This window comes from Thalassophryne amazonica, chromosome 13 (assembly GCF_902500255.1).
Source record: "Thalassophryne amazonica chromosome 13, fThaAma1.1, whole genome shotgun sequence".
NCBI classification, from domain to species: domain Eukaryota; kingdom Metazoa; phylum Chordata; class Actinopteri; order Batrachoidiformes; family Batrachoididae; genus Thalassophryne; species Thalassophryne amazonica.
The window spans coordinates 73,669,188-73,684,296 of record NC_047115.1 but is presented as its reverse complement, the minus strand read 5'-3'; the positions used below and the strand labels follow the sequence as shown (position 1 = coordinate 73,684,296).

Here is a 15,109-nt window from a genome sequence, read left to right as displayed (position 1 = left end):
GCTTGCTTGCTCTGAGGCAAGGTACCTAGTTTTTGTGTAAAGCCTGTGATAAACTCCAGTGAAGGGCAAAGACTGTTCTGTCAGCAGTTCTTTCAAGTTTCAGCATGTCAGAAATGAGTGAATGTAGTTAATGGGCTCACCTTAAATTCTTCCAGCGAGGCATAGACCTTGCCCCGAAACTCACAGTAGTTCTTTTTCTCCTTACATTGAGGGCAGCATTGACTAGTGTCCACCCGAAGGCAGCGAGGGTGAACCTTGGGACATTCCGGCTTGGTACACAGAGGACCCTCATCTGTGCAGAGGCAAGGACATGTGGAAGGTCCTGGGGTGAATTCCTCGCCGATAGCAAACACAAAGCCGCTTTCATCCATGCAGCCTTTGCCCCTGTAATCTGGGTAGGCATACTCATCAATGGCGTCTAGAGAATTGGGGACATCACTCGTGGGGCCTTCGTCTATTTGATTCAGGCTATCTTCTTCACGAAACATCTCCTGGGATGTCAATCCTTTAGATCCACCTGTTTTGGAGCTGAGGTTTGGCTTGGTTAGGGGCCTGGCTGGGGGCACTGCAGTTCTGTTGGGGCCCAAGGCATTTATTTCCTCAGGCTGCTGTTGACTGCTGTAACCTGGCGACTCCTCAGAGGCTTGGTCGTCCTGTAGTCTATCCTCCCTGGCTTGGGTCAGCACCCTTTCCAAACGTTCTCGGCTCACCGGCAAGGTCGCAATAGGATTACAGGGAGCGCCGTTCATCAGGAAGCCAAGAACAAAGAAAACTTCTGCTGTCATGGCAATGGAGGGCAGCATCTCTCCCCACCACCAGTGAGGTGGGAAAGCACCTTGGCTTACATAACACACTTCACAACTCTGGTGTGAGCCAGTCCATCTGCAAAGAGAAAATTAAACTGGGGTTATGTGCACAGTATTTTGTCACTTCTGTCCCAGGTGTGGGCTCTGTCACATTTAACTGCAAGAACAGTGGAAGAAATTTGGGTGATGTCAGATGACTGTTCCATCATGTCGAGCAAGCGTCCCGCTGAGCATGACACAAGCTGGTGAGATCAGGATGGAGAGCATTCTGAGGACGGTGTCAGGAAATCAATACCGCTTCATACAGTAACACTTCCCCGCATCAATCTGCTTAGACAGTGACTGAGCGAGAAGACGGGTGCAACGATTGCTGCTAACGGAACAAAGAAGCCGAATCAATGCCTGCTTTTCTTAAATGAATCACAGCCAACTGTTCAAAAAGAGAAATTGATCAGAAAATAAAACATAATTTGAGTCTGGAAATACTTTCTTCAAAGGAGGAACTACTGTATATCAATCTAAAGATCAAACCCAGTCCAGCTTTGGCAAAGACCTGTAAAACTGCATGAATAACCTACTTCTAAAAGAAGTTCTCTCTTTTCTTTTGATCACACTTTCTCTCAGGTGTTGAGAACACTGAGTCGTCAATATCTTTTACATCAGCTCAAGTCAAGTGATAACTCAAGTGCACACAAGGCACATTTTTAAAACGTTGCAGTCAATGTTTTCTTCTTCCGCTCCCATTTAACTTGATTTACTGAAGCATCTTGATATGTAAAGCACTGCTATGATGCTTTGCAGCAGTCTGTGGCCTACTTTCATTCATTTCCTTCATGAGAAATGTTTTGCTTTACCGTAGAGCTGCACAAGCAGCACCCATGTTGGCATTTGTAGTCTCTTTTGAAAGAAGTTGAAATGACTCTTTATTGACTGAGTCAACAATTAAATGTGGTCCAGTGTGCAACAGTTTAAGAATACTTAACAGCATCGATTCCAGTGTTCACCTCAATCAACACAGCGTGTGCCCATCAGACTGATTGGCAGCCGCTGAGTGGTGGCTATCAGCTGCAACGGACCCAAAATGTAACATTTCGCAGCAATGTGGATATGGAAAGTAGTGTTCTCTTTCATCTAAAGGGATGACTGGGGATTGCATGTAAAAAAAAAAAATGCAGTGAATATCAGTAAACCAGCTCTCTTTTCTCTTATTTTAAGGAAGAAACTATGTTTCATATTTAGTTTTTAAATCGGAGGGGACTGTTTGGAGATTACACCTTGCCTAACAGTGTAAATGTCATTACTTGGTGACACTTGAGAAGGTCATTGGGGAGTTATTGGCCTGGTGTTTTTACAATTTGGTGCCACCATGCTTCACTAAGTCTAAACAAGTGGATTGTTGATAAAGTGCCCATTCTTCTGCTTTGTTGATAAACAGAAACAAGCCCACCAACAACCGACTTGTGTAGACTTATTGGAGAGCAACTTTGCCCAACTATTAGAAGACTATGGGTGATATCTCACTGGGCTGCGACTACTGGAGAGTACATAGGTGGAGACAGACAATCACAATAAAACAGGTGAATTAGTGAAAATTTCGCAGTTGGAATCTCACTATATTCATAATAAGAACATGTTAGCACATGCTGCCCAAATGTGGGCCAAATTACACATGGACTGGTGGTGAAAATACGGCCAAAAATCGCGAATAGCTCACATACCGTGAACTATTTGCCTCAAGGCACTCTCACGAATGTCAAGTGCCTCTCGTGCAGCCTTTGCTGGTCGAAGGATGTGCACATGAATGCTGTGCAGCACTCTCACAGATGTGAAGCACCACTCATGCAACTGAAATGATGACACATTAGTGCATAAAATGCTCAGGATGGCTGTGGGCTGCTGTTATGTGAAAAGAGGCTGTGGAAATACCTCCAACTACAGGCATGGAAAGCAAAGCAATGTAAATAATAATAGAATAAAATATTCAAATAATAATAAATGTAATGTGAGGTGGCAAAACACTCACCGATGGCAGATACACCCAGCAGCTGCAGAATGACACCACCCCACCCCACCCCCGCTCCACCCCTCTTGTCACTGTTGTTCTGGTAGATCCACTCTCCTCTCTTCCAGTATGGAAGCTTTGAAGGAGCAATAGATACAGATGTCCTTCTTTCGTCTCGGGAATAACCAGGATATGATCCTCTACATGCACGGGCTTTGAGATCCTCAAGAAGTGCTCCTCCATGCACATAGGCTCAAAGATCCAAGTGGTCCTACACATGCATGGGCTTAGAAACCCAAGTGGTCCTCCACATGCACGGACTTAGAAACCCAAGTGTTCCTCCACATGCATGGGCTTAGAAACCCAAGTGTTCCTCCACATGCACGGACTTAGAAACCCAAGTGTTCCTCCACATGTGAGGGCTTAGAAACCCAAGTGTTCCTCCACATGCACGGACTTAGAAACCCAAGTGGTCCTCCACATGCATGGGCTTAGAAACTCAAGTGGTCCTCCACATGCATGGGCTTAGAAACCCAAGTGGTCCTCCACATGCACGGGCTTAGAAACCCAAGTGGTCCTCCACATGCACGGACTTAGAAACCCAAGCACTCTTTCACGTGAACAAGCCCTGGGATCCAAGTGTGCCTCCAAGTGCATAAGCTCGAGGATCCAAGCACTCCTTCATGTGCACAGGCACATGCTGAGGGATAATCTGGAAGAGATTCTCAACTTGCTGGAACAGCCACCTCTCCGTCCGTGAATTACCGAGGATAAAACAATAAGGTATTAAACTTATTCCCATTGCAGCCCACTTGCCTGTGTGTTCACGGTGAGTGATAGCCGGCCCAGCACCATTAAATTTATTTTCATTGCGGTCCTAAAAAATAAATAACTAAATAAACAAAAGTAAAAAATCCGGACTATGTGCCTCATCCTCATCCTCCACACAGGTGTCATCCAGCCCGTTGTAACTGTGTGCACATTGCAGCCCTAAAAAATGAATAACTAAATAAATAAAACTAATAAATCCGGACTATGTGCCTCATCCTCATCCTCCACACAGGTGTCATCCAGCCCGTTGTAACTGTGTGCACATTGCAGCCCTAAAAAATGAATAACTAAATAAATAAAACTAATAAATCCAGATCGTACGCCTTGTCCTCATCGTCCACACAGGTCTCCTCCAGCCCACTGTCCCTGCCTGCTGCCTGGCTACTGGACTTTCTCAGCCCGGTCCTTTCAGAACTGCAGTGCCTCTCAGATCATATAAAAGCAAAAGTATGTCATCAACCCCTCACAAGTTGTCGCACATGTTGCGCACTTTCTGAGTCAGAGAGTCGACATTCAGATGGGTTTTTGACACACACGTGAGTATTTGGCGAGAAAAGTTGTTGTGTGAATTTTCTGAACAGCTCAAAAATCAAGCAAAGCACAAGTTACGCCCTGTGACTCGTGAGGGGATGGTGGACCTGTGTGAACATCCTGTGAAATGTCGCTCGCCACTCCCAAGTTGTCGTAGCCCAGTGAGATACTACCCTAAGGTAAGTCAGTGCATGTATAATTGGTCATTTTCAAACGTTTTGTGTACCTCTTTTGGAATCCTCTCCACCCTAACAGAAACTTTCAGTGACATCTTTGTCTCTTCAGTGGTGACATGAAGTGGTTTACTTTGAGGTTGTTAGTTTGCCCCACAGAGTACATCCTCTCATAATATCTCTAATGGTCCCAACATGGCTAACTCACATTTATCATGCACTTCTTTTTTCTTTTTCATGCTTTTATTGCCTTCTCAAATTTCATTCTGGGGTATGCATGGGCATGTAAAGGTAGTATTTATTTTTTTGCTGAAGTCCCCGTTCAAACTGTAGCTTGATTGTGATTCCATTGGATATAAGTATCAGAAAAATGAATGTGATGCAGTGTTATGTTTAAATTATATAGCTGTTATATAGCTGTAACCCTTTGTGGTGTTTGCATCCTAACTCGAAACTGGACTGATGATCACTGTTTTTGACAGGCAAGTAATGACAGGACAGGGATGAACATGGGATGGAGACGGAGTGGAGGAGGAGATGCTGCAGGAATGAAATTCTCAACGGTTTCACCTCAAGGAGTTGTGGCGGCTCACTGTTCCCATAAATTATTTGTTGCGTGTTTTAACACTTTTTGTGTAGATATGTTTCCTTGCCAGAAAAATTCTGAGCATTAATTCATCTTTGCCTAAAACACACCAGGATTAATTCATTGACAGTATAATCTCACCCTGCAATAGACTGGTGTCCTGTCCAGGGTATATCCTGCCTTACACCCTATGACTGATGGGATAGGCTCCAGCTCCCCTCCCCTGCACCCCCCCCCCCCCCCCCACCCCTTAACTGGAGCAAGCAGGTACAGAGAATGAATTAATATAATCCCTTTGCACCTTGCACATTAGGTTGTACTCAGATTATATATACTGTGTGAACAGCTAAGTGGAGTAGGAAAAACATACTATACATTTAGGCCATATGCTTAAAGACTGTCAATATAGGACCTTTTCCGTCTGAGGTCAATGGATGCATGGGCGTGCCCAACTGTTTTTCTTTATGCTTCTATTAATAGACCAGTGACAGAATGTCACAGACTTCATTCAACCACTTCCTGAAACTACAGAGTACCACCTCTTGTTTCCACTCCTGCTGAAGACAATCTTGGCCTTACAGCATGGGTTAAAGCAATAAATTTTCATCTGACTGAAATTTTTTCCTGGAAAAAATCAATGCCAGCAATTCCCTAAAATGTGGCGTAGTGGGGACACACACTTTTTTCCTCAATAAATACAATAAACACATTATACAATATACAAATCTATTCTAAATCTCAACACTGTAAGGTCTCAAATTTAGATACAAAAAATTTTCAGAAACTAATACCCCGATCACACACACGCCGACTGAGGCCAATTGCGTCAGAATGACACATCCGGCCACAATCAGGAAATATTGACTTGTGGTCCGAAGACTAACGGATGGCAGTCTGTGAGCATCTACATATTTGGTCCCATTTGCTCGACTGTACCGAGTGTGTTGCACATGTTCAAACCACTCTTGGCTCCATCGAGATGGAACTCACATCTGACAGCGGTCTATGAGCAGTTTTTGCATCATCTGATCGCAGTCTACATATTCTGACAGCATCAAAACAGCTGAGATCGATTGGTCACAGCAAAGCTTGTACCATGTTGTGAGATGTCCACCTCCACTGGACCCCTGCCCATGAAATATTGATATGTAATAACATGTATGTGGCTTACATTCATGATATACAGTGAATGTAAACAGCGCACAATCAAACCAAAACCGTGTGCCGCTGCCGCTGTGGTCTTATGCACAGTAATGTATCATAGCACACGTCAGGCACAGAGCTGAATGGATCTCACCGCTGTAATATACATATATTACCTGATCACCATCTAAAGTCTGTAGGAGGTGTGATGTAGAACTGTATTTCAGGCTGTGACAGCATTATTAAATATGTGCGGGGCGCCCCGTGCACATGCACACTCGCACGCACTCACGTGTGAGGAACACAGCGCTGCCTCCCATCTGGCCCTGTGTTTGTCATCCAGACGTTTGGACATCGGGCAGTCTGCAGCACCTTTTATGGCCATCTGACAGCAGACTGTGTCACCTAAACTGTTGTCTACATGCGCTTTGGATGTCATCGTGCAGGTGTGGACGAGGTAATCTGGATGCGTTCTGACACTGCTGACCACACCTCTTTCTCTGCATCCGATGATGGTAATAATTGCTGTTTCAGCCCGGTTCCTGCACATTCTTGCTATGCGTGACAGGGGCTTAACCTTTTGGAGGGACAAACAGCACCAGATGAGATTTCATGTTATTATGTGGGTACTTGTGTTTTCAATATTTTGTGTATTGCATATGTAATTACATAACATCACTCCAACACATTTATATGGAGATCTAAAAATAACTGTTAAAATACCGTCTCATTAACTCAAGTATTAATTTTTAATCATAAAAAGCAAGCTTGCATGCTTTTATGAAAAAAACGTATTTCTTATCAAAAGGATTAGAAATTGTTTCAATCCCACAAGTCTTTTTAATGAATTCTAATTCCAATTCATTAGCACTTCATCAAATATTTGTACAACTAAACTCAAGGGAAAATCCAAATCAGTGGAAGAAAAAGCAAAAGCATGTAATGCAACAAACAGCATCATCTAATATATAAGGCTGACCGTCTGTGTGAGTCTGTGTGAGTCTTGTGTGTCTGTGCGTGTGTATGTGTGTTCACTATGCACAGCCACAGTATTTAAACAATCGACACCAAACTTGCAATGGTGACTACAAAAATTTACAGACCTCTCCATTCTTTGTAGGTAGGAAAACGTGCAAAATCAACAGTGGATCAAATACTTATTTGCCTCACTGTATGTGAGTGTACCGCATATAAGTTAAAACAATATTTAATTAGATGTGAAATCTAATTAAATACCCTGAAAGGGGCACCACTTGCATGTTATGATCGATATTAATCAGCTTTTGATCTGAAAGTCATAAGTTCTGGATACAATTCATTAAAAATCTGTCTTCAACTGGACACAGGACAAACACCTGGTGTAATATTTACAGATTTATTTACGTATGTACAGGTACAAACAAATGTGACTGAGATTTTAACAATATGGGTCATGATTTATTGTTTTATTACTGAGAAGATATGTTGATGATGAGACGTGAAAAGTAAGGAAAAAGAAGAGAACAAGGCATTAAATATTGAAATAAATAACAATAAACCTAGTTGGAATTTAGCAGTGAATTTTGAGTTAATGAATTATTGTTATTATTAAGAAACTTAAACAAAGAAAGCCACTTGGCATCACTGACAGCAAAGACCATCAGAACAATTAAAGGTTCACTTATCTGGATCCTTTGGATCAGGTAGGTTGACAAGATTCGATCCGGTCATGATCGGCCATTTGCTGGCCTTCTTTAATTGGCCTGTGTCGAGGTAAACCCACCAGGTCTCCCAGATGACTACAGGCATGGTTCCAACTCATTTTCCCAGCAGAACATACGTGATAGTTCGGCAGTTCCGGAGAGGTTTGGTTCACTGACTGACCCAGGATGAAAAAAATGCTCCTGCAACTTTTAAAACTTGTGGAAAATCAATTTAATGTCTTTGTAAAAATTTAAAAAAGTTCAAGGCTTGGCAAAGAAAGTTGTGGAGAAAAATTAAAGTTAACAACAACAAAAAAAAAAAACTCTTGACATTGAGTGGAAAATGAAGAATCTGGAAATAGCCACTTCGCACTTAATTTGAAAATCTCAGCTAGGAAGTTATCAACAAAGCTCGGATAACTTGGCTCATGCCTTCAAAGTTATTAAAAAACTGGTGCATCAATCAACAAAATCGCAGAACAAAAAAGAACACAACAAATGAAACAAAAGCCACTAACTAAGACTAAGAACTCGGAGAGTGTTGAAGAGAGGAAGAGTGTGGAAGAGATTGGAAGAGAGAGTGCCTTTGTCTCAAGGTCATTTTAAAGAGGCTAAGCACATGGTCATAAACTCCGCCCACTTGGCCTCATGTTGCTCCCAAAGGAAGTTATTTGAAAAACACATCAGATACAATAAATGGCATATACCGTCTTTCTTCTTTGGCTAACAACATATAAGATGACTGAATCTCCTAAACCCATCCTAGAAAAGGGAAGTGATTAACAGAAGCACTGTTTTTACCATGACAATTTATTAATAATTCAATGAATAAGATTTAAACATGCACCAAATTGTTGTGAAAGTGTAGGAACACGGACCCACAACAGGGGGCGCAAATGAACGGACAATGGAGAAGGTAAATAACAAGGTTTTACTGTTGTGAAACATGCACAACCAATACAACAATCGACAATTTGGGGTTAAGCCGAATTCCACTGGTGTCGTGTGGGCAGGCTCGAAGGTAGGAGACGTCCGTTCAAGTCGAACCGGAACCACCCAGATTTCCTCTGCCACCGAACCCTGGAAGTACTGGAACCGCCAAGTCCCGAATTCCCAGGTGGCCATTGCCTCCGCTCGTCGGATCCGGTACTGCTGGCAAGAGAACAACAAACACACAGGTGTGGATGCGGCTGCACCCAGTAACACGGAGAGGGGAGAAGCCGCCTCCACGTCACAATACTGCAGGAAGGTGAGTACTTATCCGAAGCAACGGCTTTTTGTAGACAGCTGTCCTGCAATGCTCAACAAGAAAGACAATATAATAATGTAAGAAATACAGCAGAGAACGTTACCTCTATCTTAAGGCGATATCTCGGCACTGAGGTGGAGACGCCGTCCTGGTGATATACCTCCGTGCTGAGTGGAGTCAGCTGTGTCCAGTGATGGGTGACAGCTGTCACCCTGGCTGCTCTCGTGAGGCGGCAGCGCCCTCTGGTGCCTGGAGCCCGCACTCCAGGCAGGGCGCCCTCTAGTGGTGGTGGGCCAGCAGTACCTCCTCTTCAGCGGCCCACACAACAGGACCCCCCCCTCAACGGGCGCCTCCTGGCGCACGACCGGGCTTGTCCGGATGGCGACGGTAGAAGTCGGCCAGGAGGGCCGGGTCCAGGATGAAGCCCTTCTTCACCCAGGAGCGTTCTTCGGGGCCGTACCCCTCCCAGTCCACCAGGTACTGAAAACCCCGGCCCATTCGACGGACGTCGAGGAGCCGGCGCACGGTCCAAGCCGGTTCCCCGTCGATGATCCGGGCAGGAGGTGGTGCCGGACCCGGAGTGCAGAGGGGTGAGGTGTGATGGGGTTTTATCCGGGAGACATGAAACACTGGATGAATCCGCAGCGAGGCCGGAAGCTGGAGCCTCACTGCGGCGGGATTGATGACTTTGAGAATCTTGAAAGGACCGATGTATCGTTCTTGGAGTTTTGGGGAGTCCACTTGAAGGAGAATGTCCTTGGTGGACAACCACACTTCCTGCCCAGGACGATACGTGGGGGCCGGGGCCCGCCGCCGGTCTGCATGATTCTTCGCCCTCGTCCGGGCCCTCAACAAAGCAGAACGGGCGGCACGCCACACCCGACGGCACTTCCGTAGGTGGGCCTGGACCGAGGGCACACCGACCTCTCCCTCGACCACCGGAAACAAGGGGGGCTGATACCCCAAGCACACCTCAAAAGGGGAGAGGCCAGTGGCTGATGACACCTGACTGTTGTGGGCGTACTCGATCCAGGCCAGGTGGGTACTCCAGGCCGTCGGGTGCGCGGCTGTCACACAGCGTAGTGTCTGCTCCAGTTCTTGGTTGGCCCGTTCTGCTTGCCCGTTGGTCTGGGGGTGATACCCAGATGAGAGGCTGACCGTGGCCCCCAGCTCCCGGCAGAAGCTCCTCCAAACGTGTGAGGAAAACTGGGGACCGCGATCGGAGACGATGTCTGATGGTATCCCATGCAGACGGACGACGTGGTGGACCAGGAGGTCCGCTGTCTCCTGGGCTGTTGGTAGCTTCGGGAGGGCCACAAAGTGGGCCGCCTTGGAGAAATGGTCCACTATCGTGAAGATGACGGTGTTCCCCTGGGACGGTGGGAGACCCGTGACAAAGTCCAGGCCGATGTGGGACCAGGGGCGATGTGGGACGGGCAGCGGCTGCAGCAGCCCTGAGGTCTTCCGATGGTCGGCCTTGCCCCTGGCGCAGGTGGTACAGGCCTGGACGTAGCCCCGGACGTCGGCCTCCAGGGACGCCCACCAGAAGCGCTGCCGGACGACTGCCACGGTCCTTCGCACCCCAGGGTGACAGGAGAGCTTAGAACCATGACAGAAGTCCAGTACTGCAGCTCTGGCTTCCGGTGGGACGTAGAGTCTGTTCTTTGGTCCGGTTCCGGGGTCCGGGTCTCGTGTCAGGGCCTCCCGGACGGTCTTCTCTACGTCCCAGGTGAGGGCGGCCACGATAGCGGACTCCGGGATGATGGGATCCGGGGGATCCGACGATTCCGTTTTGACTTCGTCTTCATGGACCCGGGACAATGCATCCGATCTCTGATTTTTGGTCCCGGGACGGTAGGTGATCCGGAAGTCAAAACGGCCAAAGAACAGTGACCAGCGGGCTTGCCTGGGGTTCAGCCGCTTGGCGGTCCTGATGTACTCCAGGTTCCGATGGTCAGTGAAAACCGTGAATGGCACGGACGTTCCCTCCAACAGATGTCTCCACTCTTCAAGGGCCTCTTTCACCGCAAGGAGTTCTCGATTGCCGACGTCATAGTTCCGTTCGGCCGGGGTCAACCTGCGGGAAAAATAGGCACACGGGTGAAGAACCTTATCGGTCTTCCCGCTCTGGGAGAGCACAGCTCCTATCCCTGAGTCCGAGGCGTCCACTTCAACCACTAACTGGCGACTAGGATCGGGCTGCACCAGAACGGGTGCAGACGAGAAGCGCCGTTTCAACTCCTTGAATGCGGCATCGCAACGATCCGACCAGGTGAAGGGGACTTTTGGTGAGGTCAGGGCTGTCAGGGGGCTAACTACCTGACTATAGCCCTTAATGAACCTCCTGTAGAAATTTGCAAAGCCGAGGAACTGTTGCAGCTTCCTACGGCTAGTCGGTTGGGGCCAGTCTCTCACCGCCGCAACCTTGGCCGGATCAGGAGCGACGGAGTTCGGGGAGATGATGAACCCCAGGAAGGACAAAGACGTGCGGTGAAACTCACACTTCTCGCCCTTCACAAACAGTCAGTTCTCCAACAACCGCTGCAGGACCTGACGGACATGCCGGACATGAGTCTCAGGATCCGGGGAAAAGATGAGTATATCGTCTAGATACACGAAGACGAACCGGTGCAGGAAATCCCGCAAGACATCATTTACCAATGCTTGGAAAGTCGCGGGAGCGTTAGTGAGACCGAACGGCATGACCAGGTACTCGAAATGACCTAACGGGGTGTTAAATGCCGTCTTCCATTCGTCTCCCTTCCGGATCCGAACCAGGTGGTACGCATTCCTAAGATCAAGCTTGGTGAAAATCCTGGCTCCATGCAAGGGGGTGAACACTGAATCCAACAAGGGCAACGGGTATCGGTTGCGAACCGTGATTTCGTTCAGCCCCCTGTAATCGATGCATGGACGAAGTCCGCCATCTTTCTTTCCCACAAAAAAGAAACCGGCACCCATCGGGGAGGTGGAATTCCGGATCAACCCGGCAGCTAACGAGTCCCGGATGTAGGTCTCCATTGATTCGCGCTCCGGCCGTGAGAGGTTGTACAGCCTACTGGACGGGAACCCACTGCCTGGAACCAAATCAATGGCACAATCATACGGGCGGTGGGGAGGGAGCGTGAGAGCCAGATCCTTGATGAACACGTCCGCAAGATCGTGGTACTCCGCCGGCACCGTCCTCAGATTGGGCGGGACTCTGACCTCCTCCTTAGCTTGGGAGCCGGGAGGAACCGAGGAACCTAGACACTCCCGATGGCAGGTCTCGCTCCACTGCACCACCACCCCGGACGGCCAATCGATCCGGGGATTGTGCTTCAACATCCAGGGAAAGCCCAAAACCACACGGGAGGTGGCCTGAGTCACAAAGAACTCGATCACCTCCCGGTGGTTACCTGACACCACCAGAGTTACAGGTGGTGTCTTATGCGTGATCGGAGGGAGTAGGGAGCCATCTAGTGCCCGAACCTGTACGGGTGAGGTAAGAGCCACCAGAGGGAGCCCTATCTCCCTAGCCCATCTGCTATCCAACAGATTCCCCTCAGAGCCCGTGTCCACCAGTGCTGGGGCCTTCAGGGTAGAATCCTCATACAGGATCGTGACTGGGAGTCGTGTGGCAATGTGGGTGTGTCCCACGTGAATGTCTCGGCCCACCCCTAGCCCAGTCTCTAGGGGCGGGCGTTTGGCGTTTGACCGCTCGGGGCAGTCTCTCACATGGTGCTCTATTGAACCACAAACAAAACACGCTCCGTGGGTCCATCTCCTCTGTGCATCTGGTGCCCTAAATGTTGCCCTACTCGTGTCCCTAGCTTCATCAGTAGGGGGAGCTGTGACCCCACGGAGCGCAGGGGCTGTGGAGCGTGGGGAAGGCGGAGCGCGGTCGGAACCGGAAGGGAGAGGGACAGCGCGTGCCCGGCCATGCCTTTCGTCTCGTTCCCGCCGACGTTCTTCTAACCGGTTGTCTAACCGTATGACAAGATCAATGAGCCCATCTAAATCCCGCGGTTCGTCCTTAGCCACCAGGTGCTCTTTAAGAACCAAAGACAGTCCGTTTACAAAGGCGGCGCGGAGGGCAGTGCTATTCCAGCCGGACCTCGCAGCCGCGATGCGGAAGTCGACTGCATAGGCAGCTGCGCTCCGGCGCCCCTGTCTTATTGACAGTAGCACTGTTGAAGCGGTTTCTCCTCGATTGGGGTGATCGAACACAGTTCTGAGCTCCCTCACAAACCCATCGTATATCTGAAGGAACCGTGAGTTCTGCTCCCAGAGCGCTGTAGCCCAAGCGCGTGCCTCCCCGCGAAGCAGGTTTATCACATAAGCTACTTTGCTAGCATCAGCCGCGTACATCACGGGACGCTGTGCGAAGACGAGCGAACACTGCATAAGAAAATCTGCGCACGTCTCCACACAGCCGCCGTACGGTTCTGGAGGGCTTATGTATGCTTCTGGGGAAGGAGGGAGGGGTCGTTGAACGACCAGTGGAACGTCACTATTACGCGCAGGGTCGACGGGAGGGAGAGCCGCAGCGGCGCCCGGGGGGCGCGCTTCCACTTGTGCGGCGAGAGCCTCCACCCTGCGGTTCAGGAGAACGTTCTGCTCGGTCATTAAGTCCATCCGAGTGGTGAAAGCGGTGAGGATCCGCTGCAACTCACCGATTACCCCTCCCGAAGATGCCTGCGCGCCCTGGTCTTCCATTGGCCGTTCAACAGCCGGTTGACGCCCCTCGGGATCCATGACATTGGCCGAGATATCCTGTTGTGAAAGTGTAGGAACACGGACCCACAACAGGGGGCGCAAATGAACGGACAATGGAGAAGGTAAATAACAAGGTTTTACTGTTGTGAAACGTGCACAACCAATACAACAATCGACAATTTGGGGTTAAGCCGAATTCCACTGGTGTCGTGTGGGCAGGCTCGAAGGTAGGAGACGTCCGTCCAAGTCGAACCGGAACCACCCAGATTTCCTCTGCCACCGAACCCTGGAAGTACTGGAACCGCCAAGTCCCGAATTCCCAGGTGGCCACTGCCTCCGCTCGTCGGATCCGGTACTGCTGGCAAGAGAACAACAAACACACAGGTGTGGATGCGGCTGCACCCAGTAACACGGAGAGGGGAGAAGCCGCCTCCACGTCACAATACTGCAGGAAGGTGAGTACTTATCCGAAGCAACGGCTTTTTGTAGACAGCTGTCCTGCAATGCTCAACAAGAAAGACAATATAATAATGTAAGAAATACAGCAGAGAACGTTACCTCTATCTTAAGGCGATATCTTGGCACTGAGGTGGAGACGCCGTCCTGGTGATATACCTCCGTGCTGAGTGGAGTCAGCTGTGTCCAGTGATGGGTGACAGCTGTCACCCTGGCTGCTCTCGTGAGGCGGCAGCGCCCTCTGGTGCCTGGAGCCCGCACTCCAGGCAGGGCGCCCTCTAGTGGTGGTGGGCCAGCAGTACCTCCTCTTCAGCGGCCCACACAACACCAAATGTTATAAAATAAATACTCATAACGTCACATGAAAGAAAGGTGTAAAAGATTAAAGATTTAATATAAATTTTGTCTTCAGTTAACTATAACAACAGAAAAAATAATTATAATTTCTCTCTTTTGTTAAAAGAAAGCATATTCATGTATTGAAGGGTCCACATCCTTCCTCAAGGTGGCACTGTGGTTCCATCCCAATGTTGGACATTTTTATGACTTTGATCTTTTGCCATCTGGCTGGTTGGCATTCTAGGATTATTGAGCTGTTATCCATGGTGGTGTCTGGAGGTTCTTTGATTTGGATCGGTTTCATTACACTGTCTAAAAAATTCAGGTTGAACTGGGGTTGCCTGGAACCGTTTCACCCACTCTTTGATCCATAGGGACTGTTCGTTGAAGATTCCCGGAGATGTCGTAAATTCAGCTAGGGAATGTTTGGAAGACTGGGCACACTCAAAAATCTGACCCATTGGATTGAATTTCCATCAATTAAATATACACTGAACAAAAATATAAACGCAAAACGTTTGTTTTCCCATTTTTCATGAGCTACACTCAAAGATCTAAAACATTTTCTATGTAAAGACCTATTTCTCTCAAATATTGTTCACAAATCTGTCTA

At 48.3% G+C, this 15,109-nt stretch overlaps 1 protein-coding gene across 1 annotated transcript in view; it reads right to left on the bottom strand.

Moving 5' to 3' along the window:
- vwc2 (von Willebrand factor C domain containing 2) overlaps positions 1–15,109 on the bottom strand; it is a 297,832-nt gene that overhangs the window by 215,276 nt on the left and 67,447 nt on the right. Inside the window, exon 2 of the mRNA XM_034185042.1 lies at positions 141–882. Coding sequence (XP_034040933.1) covers positions 141–803 — 663 coding nt within the window. The 5' untranslated portion in view covers positions 804–882. The remainder of the gene's footprint in view (positions 1–140; positions 883–15,109) is intronic.